Source organism: Tachypleus tridentatus, chromosome 8, assembly GCF_004210375.1.
Source record: "Tachypleus tridentatus isolate NWPU-2018 chromosome 8, ASM421037v1, whole genome shotgun sequence".
NCBI lineage: Eukaryota > Metazoa > Arthropoda > Merostomata > Xiphosura > Limulidae > Tachypleus > Tachypleus tridentatus.
Genome location: NC_134832.1, coordinates 17,722,706 through 17,738,961, shown reverse-complemented (window position 1 = coordinate 17,738,961; position 16,256 = coordinate 17,722,706). Strand labels below are relative to the sequence as shown.

The window sequence follows — 16,256 nt, the reverse complement described above, 5'->3', positions numbered from 1 at the left end:
GCATGTACAGCCCGTTTCAAGTCACCCCACAGCATCTCAATGGGATTAAGATCTGGGCTTTGACTTGGCCATTCCAGGACTCACCATTTCTTAGTTTTCAGCCAGTCCTTGGTGGATTTACTGGTATGGTTTGGGTCATTGTCGTGGAGCAGGGTCCAGTTCTGCTTAAGCTTTAATTTTCGTACAGATGGTCTCACATGATCCTCAAGCACCCTCTGATACACAGTAGAATTCATGGTGGATTCTATGATTGTGAGCTGTCCAGGTCCTGCTGCAGCAAAGCAGCTCCAAACCATGACACTTCCACCTTCATGCTTCACAGTTGGTATGAGGTTCTTTTCCTGGAATGCTGTATCTGGTTTACGCCAAACATGTCCTCTGTTCTGGTGTCCAGATAATTCAATTTTGGACTCATCTGTTCAAAGAACATTATTCCAGAAGTCCTGGTCTTTGTCTACATTCTCTCTGGCAAACTTCAGTCTGGCCTTGATGTTTCTCTTGGAGAGCAAAGGCTACCTCCTTGCACACCTTCCATGCAAGTTAAACTTGTGCAGTCTCTTTCTGATTGCAGAGGCATGCACATTCACATCAACAGTAGCCAGAGCCTGCTGTAGGTCCCTTGATGACATGTTAGGATTTTTGGAGACCTCTTTAAGCATCTTGCTTAATCAGTTTCAGGTAATAACACCCCGTAATTCTCTTCCAGTAAAGGCAGTCAAATTGACTGACCTCATAACCACTTTTGAACTCGTTAAATTTCTATATTATAATGTTTGATGCACTGTGTGTATATCCACAAAATTTGACAGACTTTACTAATCATTACAAGTCTTTTATTGGATTTTGTCTGTGAATATACTTATTATTTTTGAATGCTAAGTGATTTCCATGTTAAGATTAAAAATCCTTTTGTTTGTCTCAAAAATCTCAGATTTTATTTGAATATTCTCTAAAATCTATTCAATAAATTTCAAAGGTTTATTTTCAGTAAAATTTTATATTGTACCTTAACTTTATACAAATTTGATCAGTTTGACTGACCTCATAACCACCAAAAATACATGTAATTATTATATCTAAATTAACCCATTTGTCTTCCTAGAATGACTTCAGTTTATAATATGAAACTACATTTGTTTGTCCAAAATAACTTCAGTATACATCAGTTTATACTTACATTTTGTTTTATCTCCCTTTGAACCATGCATAACTACTATACTGGCTAATATAAGTTGTAAATTACTTGACAAACAAGCAGTTCACATTACACTGTTCACAAGGTAACTGTGAGTTGCTCACAAGTTTACCTTGTGAAACAAATTTTGTTATATTATTATTTATTTCATCTAAACTAACCTTAATGTTAATAACATAAAAAGTTTGCTATTTTGCATATGAAAAACAAAAAAGTACTTATGTTTTTTACTTGTCAAACTGTTGATGACTTTAATTCTATTTTTATACAAATGGGAAAACTGCACTAAATTTTTATTTAATTAAATAATGCATCAAGGAACACAGAATAACAACCTGCAAAAAGCAGACAATGCCCCACAACTTATTATTATAATTTTTCTGGCTTTTTAACTATGCGACAAGACCTGTTAAAATTTCATCTGAGCTTATTAGTGTGTTTCTTGGGGGAGAATCAAGCTTGAACTAGAAGAGAATTATGTATTTCTGTTTACTGAAAATAGTGTAATATAATACATTATTTGACAGATGAAAACATTTGTATACACTTGGTTATAAGTAATACTACAATATTGAACATCAGAGAAATATATTGGGAATTTCTCAAAGAGAGGGTGTGGCAAGATGGGTCTGGTTGATATTTTCATAGTTTTGTAACCAAATGGAAGACTATAAAAATTATGCATTACATGAATGATGGAGATATTATAATAAGTAATTCTTGTTTAAATTTATACTTAGTGGGGTGGTTAATAATTTAGATAAGAGGGGATGCCTTAAAAACAAATGTCACAATTCTCATAATAGAAGAAATTCTAGTTTTGTTTTTTAAATATTAATCCGTGATGACAAGAAAACCCACTTGTAAGGCTCCTCTATATAAAAAATTTTCTTAACCCATACCAGCAGTTTTTACATATATATTTTTTAAATATCGCTTTGTAAAAATAAGGACTTGTAACATATATTCTATTTAAATATGAATCATTTGCTACATTTTTATGCTGTATTTATTGGCAACCATGACAAGAATAGAGTTTAATTAATACTGTCCTAAAACATTATGACAAGCTTAAAATGATGCATATCGTGAGAGGGTTAAGTAGTAATTCTGGACAAGAATTAAACTTCATTTAAACTAGTGGATTTATTGTATTTTTACGAGCATTACTTGGGGGCTTAAAGTCGAGCAATTGTACTACAACTGAATAATTCATGCTTGTAATATAATATTACTATTTACAAAGTTTATTCATGATATTAAGAAAAATGTAAGTTAAAAAACAAGAAATGAAACACAAAATTCCCACAATCTGAGCACTTTTGAAAGGTAGATATTTCTTTAATCAAGTGAAATGGGGCAAAAATTTCTATGTTTTTTGAAGATAACATCAATAAATATGTTATTCAAAAAACGATTCTGGTTTGCTTTCCATTTATAGTAAGTAAGTGTATGAAATGTTGTGATTGAAACATTTTCCCCAAAGTTTTACGAAAGGAAGAAACGTTTCATTTTTGGAATAATTTCTAACATATGCTTTTAGGAAAGAAAGATACTGTATGCATAAATTACTGTACCAAAAGCAGTAGTAATAAAAGTTCTTTGTTTTGATATCTGTTTATTTTTCACCAGTTATAGAATTGAACAGGAAAAGAATAGCAGGATGGATGCAGAGAGTTTACTGAAGACAGTGCAGAATCAACTGACATCTACCTTAGTTGCTTACAACAGGTAGATAATGTGACCTAAGATTTATCAAAATTTATTTTTCTTTATAATTTACAATTTTAACTTAATTGATATTGTTGGAATATATTTTGAATTTGTTGTATATTAGTGTTAGGTTGAAACTTTATATCATGTTTGCAGTTCCATGGTGTATAAAATTAGACTGTAATCCATCTTAGTCTATACAGCATAATTTTGTCTTCTAAGCTAGTTGAAGCCATTAGATATATTGGTCCTATATACACAGATTCAGTTCCAAGGATTGACCCTTTAATGGAAAGGCCTGGCATGGCCAGGTGGGTTAAAGTGTTCGACTAGTAATCTGAGGGTCGTGGGTTGGAATCCACATTACACCAAATATGCTCGCCCTTTCAGCCATGGGCGCATTATAATGTGACAGTCAATCCCACTATTCGTTGGTAAAAGAGTAGCCCAAGAGTTGGCAGTGGGTGGTGATGACTAGCTGCCTTCCCTCTTGTCTTACACTACTAAATTAGGGACGGCTAGCACAGATAGTCCTTGTGTAGCTTTGCATGAGATTCAAAAACAAAACATTTACTGGAGAATTAATATTGTTATTATACTTTTGAATTTTTATCTTTATTTTTTCTGAAATTTAGTATGCTTTTAGTAAATGTGTAAGATTCTTGTACACAAAAAGTTAAATTTTTAATAAAGAATTTGTACTAATATTTCTTTTTATGAATATACTGAGTCATTTTTTTTTATTAGTTGGAGTGAAAGGTGGTTGTTATGCTCAAAATAAAAATGCTTCTTTTCATTTTGAGTTTTCACATTTCATTTGCATAATCTCAAGAACTTCTTTGATTAGTATCAAGTTGTTTTATGATAACACTATACTTTATCTGATAGTTTCTCTACCTGAACTGTAATAGCAAAATCAGAAATTGACAGTAAATTGTAAAGCTGAAAATATGAAATAAATCTAAGTTACTCTTTTTTTCTTCTTTCTTTCTAGAACGACTACATATAACACATAGTTGCACACTATATATTCTTACAGCCAAAGCTAATAGCCCTTTCAAATCTGAATTAATTTAGTTTATCATTTTACAGCTGCATTTGATCAACCTCAGTTTGCCAAAAACCATTTATTACTGCATGAAAAATTTGTCTAAATAAATACTTGAGTTACCAGTACACCATGGTTGAACTACAGTCATGTCTCATTCTTTTAAACTTAAGTTTTCTTTTCTAACTTAATGAGTTTCTATTTTTCACCTTTTAGTTAATTTTATAGCATTAAATAAAAAAACAAGAAATGTAGAAGTCACACCTGAATTTGTCTTCCTGTCTTGAGCAGGTGAAGTACTATAAGTCAATTTTTTGTAATAATGTTGTTGGTGCAAAATGTTATTTATTCTTTATTTTATATGTGAATCACCTACATAAAAATTAGAATATCCTAAAACTTCTGTAATATAACTGGCTTTCTAAAAAAGCTATAAATGGGTCATTCCATGTCAAATCCAGATTTTGGAAAATTTTCCAGGCGACTCCCTCAGAATCCCTTGAAAAAATTCACATGTGCTCATCTACCCATATAATGAAAAATTGCCAAACATTAGATCAATGTCTCTAATAGTTTCTGATTTACAGCCTTGTAAAATTTAATAAATTTTGTTTTATATTTGGCAAATTCATTTTTGGGCAACTTTGGCTGCTTAAAGCTGCAAGAGTAATGGTGGTAGAAGGCTGAAATTTGCTACACTGACTGAATTAATCTCACAGAATTCAAAAATAGTCTCAAACCAAGTTTATCTCTCTCAGGACTTTCATAGTGAGGCTGTAAAATCACCCAAAAACCCAAAATTGTAAAAAACATTGGTTTATTTAATAAGCCATAGTTCTAAGACTTTATATGATACAAAGTTGAATTTGTTTTCAAATTTCCTATAACATATCAGTTGATAAATCAGCAATTGTAATTAAAAGTCTGCTAGATCTCCTGTGAAAACATTTAGTTGCATGCAACTTTTTATGATTTAGCTAAAAATAGCCCTACTTCAGGCCACAGTTTGACCATGTCACCAGTTATTCAGCCTTTTCAGATTTTTACCATATATTCTTACATATCTGAACATGATCTACAAAAAAAATCAGGATGGTGTTCAACCTACTTTGACCATATGTTGTTCACTTGAAAAATAGCACTTTAATTCAGGTGTGTTACTGTATGCAAATATATCCATACAAATTTGAAATAATGTGTGAATCCCATTGAGATATTCTAATCAGCCTTTACCATATATTCTTACATCTCTGAACACGATCTTCAAAAAAATCAAGGTTGTGAAAAATAATAAGTTATCAAATTTTAAGTGTTTCTGATATGTACCATTGGGAAAAGGACCACATTCAGGGCATTCAGTTTTTCTTGTCAATCAGGAATCAGTCCTGCAGAATTGTGTAAAGTTTGATCTACTTGAGTGCTATGAAAAAGGCAAAACTGTGGCAGGTATTAGGTCACATCATAGCTTTATTCCTCACTCTACCAACAAATTGTATATAAGAAGGCTATCAGATTATGATGTGTACACAGTTGTAACTGTTGGTAGTAGCAGTGAAAGTGATGCTGCAGCAGCTCAAATAGGGTCTAATGATAGCAATGACAATTATCATCCAGGGAAATATATGGCATGCATATACGATCATGAATGGTATGTGGGAAACATAAAAGATAGATCAGATGAACATTCTGATGTGTTGGTGTCATTTATGAAGAAATCAAGAAACAAACTGTTCTCATGGCCTGCAAGATCACATAAAGATGAAAGCTGGATTCCTTTCCAACATATTCTTTGTCTGATAAGTGCACCTACCATGCAAGGCAGTAAGTGCTCGCCGCTATGTTCTAAGTCAAAGTGATCATAACATAATCAAACTCGAATTTCAGAAATTTATTCAAGCTGTCTGAACAAAGCAATGTTTATTTGATGTTGTTAAGGCTAATTTATCACCAAAGCAGTTTTTGAAACATTTCATTGTCACGATTATTGCAGTTTGGTATGATTATAATTTTTCTCAGTTATCCCCTGTTGTAGCACTGTGCTTTTTGTGTCTGATTTACCTTTGTATTTATTATATTATGAATCTTAAACTCAGTCATATCTGCATAACTGTAATGCATACACAATACATTTACATTGCCATGTGATCTAACTAGTTATGCCAATAAACTTGTTCAGAAATTAATTACTTCTTTCTTGTTTCTTATAACTTCATTATTTAACATTGTGAAAGGCTGGTTAGAATATTTCAGTGAGATTCATAAAATTCTGACAGGTATTTTTCAAAATTGTATGGTTATATTTGCACACAGTAACACACCTGAACTGATTTTTTTTTAAATAAAAAACGTATGGTCAGAGGATACTTGAAAAACTTATAACTCAAAAAGTAGGTTGAACACCATCCTGATTTTTTTTGTAGATCATGTTCAGATATGTAAGAATATATGGTAAAAATCTGAAAAGGCTGAATAACTGGTGACATGGTCAAACTGTGGCCTGAAGTAGGGCTATTTTTAGCTAAATCATAAAAAGTTGCATGCAACTAAATGTTTTCACAGGAGATCTAGCAGACTTTTAATTACAATTGCTGATTTATCAACTGATATGTTATAGGAAATTTGAAAACAAATTCAACTTTGTATCATATAAAGTCTTAGAGCTGTGGCTTATTAAATAAACCAATGTTTTTTACAATTTTGGGTTTTTGGGTGATTTTACAGCCTCACTATGAAAATCCTGAGAGAGATAAACTTGGTTTGAGACCATTTTTGAATTCTGTAAGATTAATTCAGTCAATGTAGCAAATTTCAGCCTTCTACTACCATTACTCTTGCAGCTTTAAACAGCCAAAGTTGCCCAAAAATGAATTTGCCAAATATAAAACAAAATTTACCAAATTTTACAAGGCTGTAAATCAGAAACTATTAGAGATATTGATCTAATGTTTAGCAGTTTTTCATTATATGGGTAGATGAGCACATGTGAATTTTTTTGAGGCATTCTGTGGGGGTCACTTGCAGCCCCCTGGATGATTTGACATGGAATGACCCAAATAGATTAAAGAAATTTGGTGAAGAAACTAGTCTTGTAAGCAGAATATTCTCTTTCTGTTTGTGATAAATAATCCAATAGCAAATTTTAGAGGGAATTATAGACATTGTTTTGACAGGCAGGATAAGGTAGGAGCATGACATATAGGCTTGTGCCTTTTTTGTTTATATTTTAGGAAAGAAAGAAACTTGGAGGCTGTATGTTTGCATTATGGCTTAATATCTACAGTATAAATGTTTAATTGGTGAAGAATTTAAACGATATGATAGGGATAAAAAGAAAACTTGAAATGAGAGAAGAAACATCACATGATACAAAGGAATGAAGATTGAGAATTTATTTAAGTATTTTTGTTTTGGTATTAAGAAGTTTGATAATAAAGGTATTTAATTAAACTTTGAATGTAACTCTGTGAAAAGTTTTGATGTGTGCATTGACTTACAGCCATAAACTTAGGGTTAATACAGTATGAAAATACAATGTTTTAAAATTTTTATCATTTCTTGCTCCTGTAGGTATTTCATTAAGGCACATTTGATTTTACTAAATCTTTTACACTTAGTATCATTATTACATAATTTTAGTCAGTATAACTTTTCTTTGGTATGAAATAGAAAGGTGCTAATCGTACTTATTTTGTGAATATAATATGTAATTCTTGTGACTTGCTGTGGTATTGTGAATTCTATCCACTCATTTTGAGTAGATGCATTACACCAACACTGCAGTTAGTTCTAATATTTTCATATTTTTCAGTGTCTTGTACATATTTTATGCAATTTGCATGGGTATAATCAGTGAATAATAATTAGTGCACTTATTATCTGTTGGTGAAATAGTTAAATATTTTGTGTAGCAGGTTAATTCTGTGTATTGTATCCAAACAACCTTCATAAAACTGCTAGTTGTTTTATACAGAATACATATTTATATTTCATATATTCTTATTCATATTTGGTTGACATTAATTAAAATGTTCACTGATTTCATCAAACAGAATTGGTTTTGAACCAGTGTAACTGTAGAAACTGAACAAAGGCATAAAAACATCAAGTCATTTTTGTTAAACTGATACACATTTTTATATTGATTTTCAAAGTTGACTTTGCAATTAAAAAAAAAAAAATTATTGTTAGCTTTAACCAGGAAGAAGAGAATGTAAAAGAGAATAAAGAACAATCAAAGATTTTTCTTTCCTGGTCATCTTAATCTTGCAGTAAAATCAGTTACAGGATGATTTTTAATCATTAAACTCTTACTGATTGGTAACTACTATAGTTTAAGCACACTAAAACGTTAGCTTATGAGCTGTCTTCCCTGAATTTTTAAATGTATTTTCCAAGTCTCAAGAAAGTATGAATAGCATATTTTATTAATAGCTGACACATAAATAAAATATTTAATATTCAATTATCTTTGAGTAGAATAGTGATTTCATAGAAAGGTATGTTTTTTATATTGCTTTTTCAAGGATATATGAAATTTGGAATTTTGTAAAAAGAAATGGTAATGCCACATGTATTTGGCAGTCAACTTGTGTAATAAATTATCTTTATAAAACTTTATATGACTCCATTTATTTTACATATTTTCATAATGGTAAGTGTTAGTAAAATAGCCTTTTTTTGCTCATTATAACCTCTTACAAAATATCTCAGAGAGATGTTAAATATATAAAAAAAAAGTTATTTTTGATTTTAATTTAGTACTTTTTATTAGCAGTACATAACATTTTTCTTGTTTTGAAATAGGTTTTGGAAATGTAAATACCATATTTATAGTGTGCTGTGAATAAATGAAAATTTTTGTTTTATTTCTACATTGTAGTGACACTGAAGCCAAAGCAGTTTTACAAAAACAACTTGATAGTCTTGAAAAGGATGTTAAAACCTACAAAACTACAATTAAGGATGTGAGTTGTTTTAGATCTATGTAACCAGATGTTGCTTTAAGAACAGTTTGCTGAACTTAGTTTCTTTTTTTACAACAGTGTAACATTTGGGTTTCACTTAACAATATTTATTTGTAAATCATTAATTTTTTTCTACTTCTAAGGAAGATGAATTTAAAAAAATAATTTCTGGTATTTTGCACTGTAAAATTTTATATTTCTTTATCCACATAGGCATAAGGAGTGGATAATATTTTTATATTTGTAAAGATTACAGAAAGTTAATTAGATATTGTATTGTGTTCCAATCTTGTAAGTATAGTTACTACATTTTGTAAACTGCTTGAAGCTAGTGATACCTCTTTGTAAAAAATGTTATTTAAGTGACTGAAAAGTTCTAGCTTTATTAAAGCTTTCTTCTTTTTTAGCTGGAAGATGAAATAATGAACTGGAAAACTAAATTAGAAGAAGAACAAATTAAACCATCAAAACCTTTATCTCCTTCACAAGTGAAAAACAGTTGTGATGAACATGAACTGGCAAGTAACAAATTACTTAGCTTCTGCTTTAGGTTTATGTTGTGATATTTAGAACCCTTGTAGTGGTTGCTGTACTGTTTATTAGAGGTATAGTAATGAGCATATTCAATCTTTTTTTATTAAAGCTTTAGAAACTTCTTTTCTTTTTCCAAAACTTCTGGAACATCTTGATTTTTCTTTTAATGTTCTTTTTTGTGTACCATTATTATGGTTTTTTTGACAATGAGTATAAATGAAAAAAGATTTTAATAATTAACTTCCTAGTTGACATTTTCTTAGTTTTTTGTAACCAACTTCTCACATGATTTGATTGTGTAGTCAGTTTTGTACATTTATAAAATATTACAAAACAAAGTTTCTTGAAACTAAATTATACACTAGTCTTGTTGCTTTTCACAGTAACATAAAGTTACAAATAGAGAGTGTATTTAATCAAGAAACAATTTTTATTTTGTCAGTTACATGCATGTTAGTTATTTTGAATAGTTTATTGATTTCCATAGCAATATTGGACAGGTGAATGGATTAAAACTAAGCAAGTTTTTATCTGTGTTTGTAGGTGTTAAGAAAATTTCATGTTGCTAAGTTCTAAATCAAGGCACTACCATGTGTTTTGGGGCTAAAAAACAACATCCAGGATGTACTATGTGTTATTAACAAGAGTGATAGTTTAGTGGTTTTCTGTCTTCTGTATCTTGGACTGTGATAATTCAAACTATTGCATGTTTTCAGTGGATGTGATCAACTGGACTCTTACATCATACCAAATTTTAAGGCAACCTGAGATGTAACATATAATTTTGATTGAATTTATTCCTTTTTTTACTAATTCTTTTCACCTAAAGTACAGAAATGTTTTTGATAGAAAATATACTTTATGGATTTTTTTTTTTTTCCAGATTTGGTATACTGACAGATCTTTACAACCTCTAATTAAGAATCTCATTTTGTTAAAGTATAAGTTGCATGTACAATGTTATTCAACAATTTAGTGATTTATTGTTGAGCATGTCTACATAGAAAATCACATGAATTATAGGTCTAGCATTTTCACTACATCTCAACCTAAGAGTAAAAGTGTACCATATTTAGCTTTTGTCATTTGAACAAAAGATAACTGATTTTCAGCAGGAAATCTATAAAGTTGAGAGTATGTGCAGATACATAAGCATTGGTTAGGTCAAGCAAACTAGATTAGCAGTTTCTAGCTCAAGTTTTTAAATGAAACGAGGGTGGATGGTTATTATTCATTGCCAACTTTTCAGTGCAGATTTACTAAATTTTATGAAAGTATTTTAGTTAAAGAGCATTTAGCTTAACATTTAGTTTAGGCAATTACCATAAATAATGATACTTGATATGACTGTACCATTTGCATAGGGGTGATGACAAGAAACTGTAAATCTAAATTCCATGGTGTCAGTAAAAAGAAAGCCATAAACACTTTTAATGAGGAAAAAGTACCACCATATATTTTAAAAATTCTAGTTGGTTCTGTAAGATAAAGGTCTGTTTCAAATAATAGGATTGAGATCCTAAGGCTAATGTTGGTTACTGTCAAATGTAATTTTCTTATTTGGTGTGGTTTATTGGTGTGTGTTGACAAAAAAAAAGTTATGCAATTTAATAAAAAAATACCTTATGTGCAAAAAAAAAGATGCAGCTGAGAAAGAATTGAGTGTGCAACTTAAAGTATTGAAGTCAAAATTAGCAATTAAATTACAAAATATGCAACCCAGCCAACTAGTTCATGAATATTTGTTGTAAATTTCTTATCAATGCTATAAGTATAGCTACCAGTTTGGTCATCAATTTTGATTTCATTCCTTTAAGTCAAACACTGAATTCTTTTTTTTTTTTTTCACATCTAAGTTATTTTTGATTAGATATGTATATGTAGAGTTTGTTCAGTCCTAAAATTCTTTTACTTTTAGTGTGATTGTTCAACAGTATTTAAAGATGATTTTTCACTGTTATCATTTACATTAATAAAGTTGGTTTTTCCACAGATAATCACTCCAAGAGCTTTCATTCATAATATGCAATATTATCCTATGGATAGTAATTTTTTTTATGGGTTAATCAAATAATTTGAAGTTATTTTTATGTTACTTTTATTTACTTCTATGAGGCTGTTTTGGTAAAGAATGTTAAATATTAGAGCCTTCAAATGTTTGTACTAAAGATGATTATTCATTATACTTAGCTTTAATGAAACTTTTTTAGTCAGCTGCAAGACACCCTATTGTAAATAATGCATTTTATTTTCTGATACAGTTACGACAGAAAGTGTTCGTACCCCTGCATCCCGAGTAGTTTTTTTGCTCATAACTTAAAAAGTATCATGATTAGGCTAATAGACGTATAATATATTATAAATATTATACTAACACACATCTACATATATTTTTATGTAAATTAAACAACAAATAAACTGTTTATAAACAAATAACCAAAAATAGGAGGAGCAGAAAGTGTTCATACATTTCAGAACGTGTGAAAAAACTGATATTCCCATAAAAATCTTGTTTAGTTTGGTGAATAAACTACATTATACCATTCCAGAACTAGACACTAGGTTCATAATTATTGAAAATTAGCCAGCAAAAAAATTTACTTCCGGCAATTTAACGCCGTCTTTGTCATTATCTGCTTGGTCATCTTGGCAAACAGGAAACAACTGTCCAGTGATTTAAAAAAACCAAATATTTGTAAAATACAAGTCTCGTGTGTCTCTTTCCGGTATTGCTACACAACTTAATGTGCCGAAATCTACTGTGTAAAGTATAATTTGCCAAGTTTAAGCTTACAGAAATCACTCCTAACCTTCCTCCTTCTGACTGCCCCACCAAAATTCCAGAGAGAACCAAGAGGAAGGTTCTCAGAGAAATTAGTAGGAACCCTCATTTAACATGTAATGACATACAGAAACTGGTAAGGGAAACTGGGGTTGAAGTAAGCACCTCTACAGTTACGAACATGTTACACTCTTCTGGGTTCAAAGTATGTCGTCTTTATAGAACTCCATGTTTAAAGCCTGTTCATTTAGAAGCACGATTGAGGTATGCAAGAAAGCATGAAGATAAACCTTTTACCTATTGGAAGAATATTCTTTGGTCAGATGAGACTACTAGTGTTAATACTAAGCTCAGATTTTAAAGAAAATGTTTTAGTATATGTCTGCTTATAAGGTTTATCATGTACCCAACAGTACCATAAATAAGAATACCAGAAACATACATATGTATATTGTGAAGGTTATAATAAATATTTTATTGGTTTAATGAAAAATTTGTAATGTTGAATCTCATGATGAAGTCAGCGAGAAAATGTTTCGTAACATCTAAGTGATAATAAAACTGTATTAACCAGAAGTAAATCTGCTTATTTAATTTTTTTCATAACTTATTATGTTATTGATTATGAGATAATTTTGATACTAAAGGTGAGATATGCTACTCAGATGAAGATCCTAGAACATCAGAATGAACAGTATGAAGGAGAGAATACCTCACTGAAGGCCCAACTTAAAATTCTTCAGGTATTAGTTTAATCTTTTTTCCCTAGACAATGGATTATAAGGTTAACCATACATTCTTTTGTTGTTTGTTTCCAACCAGGAAGGGTAAGCAATTGAGGTTTATTTATTTGATTATATAATTCAGAATACTATTTCAACTTAACTAGGGATATTCTCTGATAGTAACATTAGCCTAAGATATATTCCTGATATGTTCCTCTATTATGACAAAACTATTGTATTTTTATTTATTAGTTTCACTCTTATTTATTTTAATTGTGTTTTAGTCTACAAATATCCTCACTTTTACATAACATAACACGTTATGTTACAATTATATAACATATTGTCAATATGACTTTTTTTTTCGTAAGAGATAAGTAGGAAGAACTGAATTTTGTTCCTAACAAATACTTTTTCCAGGTTGATGTTGATGCCAACTAGAGTATCATATTTGGGATATTAAAATATATCATAAAATAAATGTACATTCTTGATTTGATAATTATTATTAGTTAGATATATATTTTTATTAATAATTTGGAAGTATCTCTAAAATAGCCTCAAAGCTGTTTGTTGTTAGTTTACAAAGACTAGTGATTGGTACAACACAGAAGTGATGGTAATAAAGTAATATTAAGTAGGGTGTTAATGATTCAAAACAAAGAATCATCATCTAATTTTAGGTCTTATTTTACCAGAAATACAAATATTCAGCTAATTGTATTGTTGTAAAACACAGGAGAACCAATATCAGAGATAAAAAAACAACAAATGCAAGCTGAACCTACAAAAGTACCCATTTCTGACTTTTCCAGAAAACTTTTGAAGCAAGTAGCTAAACAACCAAAAATGATGTACAACCAACAAAAAGGAGGAAGGAGGGAGGGACATGAAAGGAGTGTTTGCATTAATGTTTCTCTTTTTTCTTCACTTTTGTATCTATTTATATGTTGTTTTTTATTTACTTTTACCTGTAGAAAGAACTAGAGGACAAAGAAGCTGAATGGATTGAGAGAATAAAAGCCATCACTGTGGAAAGAGAACACTTAGAAAACAAATGTGAAATTTTACAAAAAGAAACTGCAGTCGTACATGAGAGTTTAGACAGTGTGTCATATAGATATACATCAAACTATGCCACCTTGGCTGAAGAGAAGGAAAAAGTGGAAAACAGATTAGCTGAAGAATTAAAAGATAAAGAAGAAAAAGAAAAGCAGGTACTTGGTTTTCTCACAGTTGTTTCTGATTTTTTTTCAGGATTAATTAGTGTTGAACACTGATATAATATTTTGAAAATAGAATAAGTTTATATGCAATTCAGTTGTGACTTGATATGCTTTATCCTAAACTTGATTTGATATCTAAAGTTTCCTTAGGCATTACTTTGAAATTATGTTCACATATTCTCAAGGAAAATTGTTCATATGCAATGTGAAACTCATGTGATATTGCTGTTATATGTAATAGAATTAGAAAAGCTGATATTTAGTTATAAACAAGAGGAAATCCTCAGTAGCTGCAGCATTTGAAATATTTTTAAGCAGGATTAGAGTAAATTATTCTGAGACCTTTTTTTTCATTTTTATTAGTTATATGTTTTGTGCACCAGCAATACCAAGTCCGAGGCACATGTATACATGATTCATTGTTATTGCTCATTAAGATCTCTATCAGTCTATCCTCAAATTAAAATTATTTTAAGCAGGATTAGAGTAAATTAAGTTATGTAACCTTGGGCATAGTCATTTACATGAGTTGAAAGGGTTTTACCTTGTGAGTTCAAAAGTATAATTAGATCTCAAATTGGTAAAGATATGATGGAGATATGAGCTTAAAGTTTTGTACTTGAAAGAAACAAACCATAAAAAAACTTCAGATGCATTCTATGAGCTGCTGTGTAGCAGCTAAAGGCTGATTATGTGTAATTGCTACTTCAGACTTAATCTATGCTGCTCATAATACCAAGATTCACTTATCTGACATTTACGTAATAATGTAACGTTAATAATTTAATTTCAAATTTGCAGTTGAATGAAAGCAAAACCAGGTTAAAAAGACTTGAACAAGAATTAACTGAAGTTAAAGAACAACTTCAGTCCACAAGGCACAATTTAAAGGAACAGACTGAAAAGTTCCAGAAAATAAAGACAGAGCAACATGCTGAAAAGGAAAATCTTCTTGCTGACAATTCAAATTTGAGAAAACAACTTTCAGAAGCAACTCAAAACATACAGGAACTCAAGACCCATTTAGAAAAGAATGAACATGACTCTAGCCTCATGAATATGAACATGCATTCAGAACTTGACAAGATACAAATTATGCTTAAAGAGAAGATTAACCAAAGTGAAAAGTTAGAAAAGGAGATAGAAGAAGAAAGAAGGAAGTGTGTTAATATTGAAATAGAGAGCAGACATGTAACTGAAGAGAATAAACAATTGTATGAGAAAGTTAATAACCTAGAAGATAAGTAAGTGAACTATTGCAAAATAATTATCTTATTTTTTCCTCCTTTTGTTTTGCCTTTAAATAAAGCTATAGGTTTAAGTGTAAATTCTACAGCTTATTCTTGCTTGTATATTGTTTTTCACAATATTACATTCTATTCTACAGTTTTGAGTTTTCAAGTACCCTTAATTTATTCAAGATCATTACACTGTAGTTTGGGAAGCCTAGTGGCATAATTGTATGTAGGAATAAAAGAAAAGTATGTTTAAATAGTTATACTAATTATCATGTTGATTTTTAGTTTTGCTCTAATTGGAAGTTAATATTAATTATCAAAATAAATATTACTTTTTTACTAAGATTTTTACTTTAATTTCATAAGTGTAGGCCCTATAATTATCTAACAAAATACTGATTATCTTTAGAAATAGATTTAAATATTAAAAAGTATCTTTAAATAATTATTTAATTCTCTTACATGCAAGTGGATGCACCCTGCCTTGAGGACATAATTGCACAATTGAATTATTACAAAAATCAACTTGATGCAATTTTACCTCAGCCTCCAAAATAGAAATTTGTTCAATAAACTGCTTTATTCTTGAAATTTTTCTATATAAAAAATAAAAAATTGCAATTCTTGACTTTTGGTTGATTTCAGCATGCTGTAAACAAAAAAATCATTTTTATAAATTCCTTGAAATATTTCTGACTGAAATATAGCACTTATAACACACTAAGAATTTGGTTTAAATGATTTTGAACAAAATATCACTAATTTAACATTATTTGGTCTTGTCAGTTACATTTTATTTCGGTGTCACAACTTCAGTTTTCATTATATAGT

The 16,256-nt window shown here is 30.0% G+C and overlaps 2 protein-coding genes across 2 annotated transcripts in view; both read left to right on the top strand.

Annotated features, from left to right (window-relative positions):
* Positions 1-8,759, top strand: part of LOC143258599 (uncharacterized) — a 71,774-nt gene extending 63,015 nt beyond the window's left edge. Inside the window, exons 16-17 of the mRNA XM_076517795.1 lie at positions 2,828-2,926; positions 7,184-8,759. Coding sequence (XP_076373910.1) covers positions 2,828-2,926; positions 7,184-7,241 — 157 coding nt within the window. The 3' untranslated portion in view covers positions 7,242-8,759. The remainder of the gene's footprint in view (positions 1-2,827; positions 2,927-7,183) is intronic.
* Positions 8,760-12,888: 4,129 nt separating this feature from the next.
* Positions 12,889-16,256, top strand: part of LOC143258600 (uncharacterized) — a 38,056-nt gene continuing 34,688 nt past the window's right edge. The window contains exons 1-3 of the mRNA XM_076517796.1: positions 12,889-12,979; positions 13,939-14,178; positions 14,989-15,431. Coding sequence (XP_076373911.1) covers positions 12,902-12,979; positions 13,939-14,178; positions 14,989-15,431 — 761 coding nt within the window. The 5' untranslated portion in view covers positions 12,889-12,901. The remainder of the gene's footprint in view (positions 12,980-13,938; positions 14,179-14,988; positions 15,432-16,256) is intronic.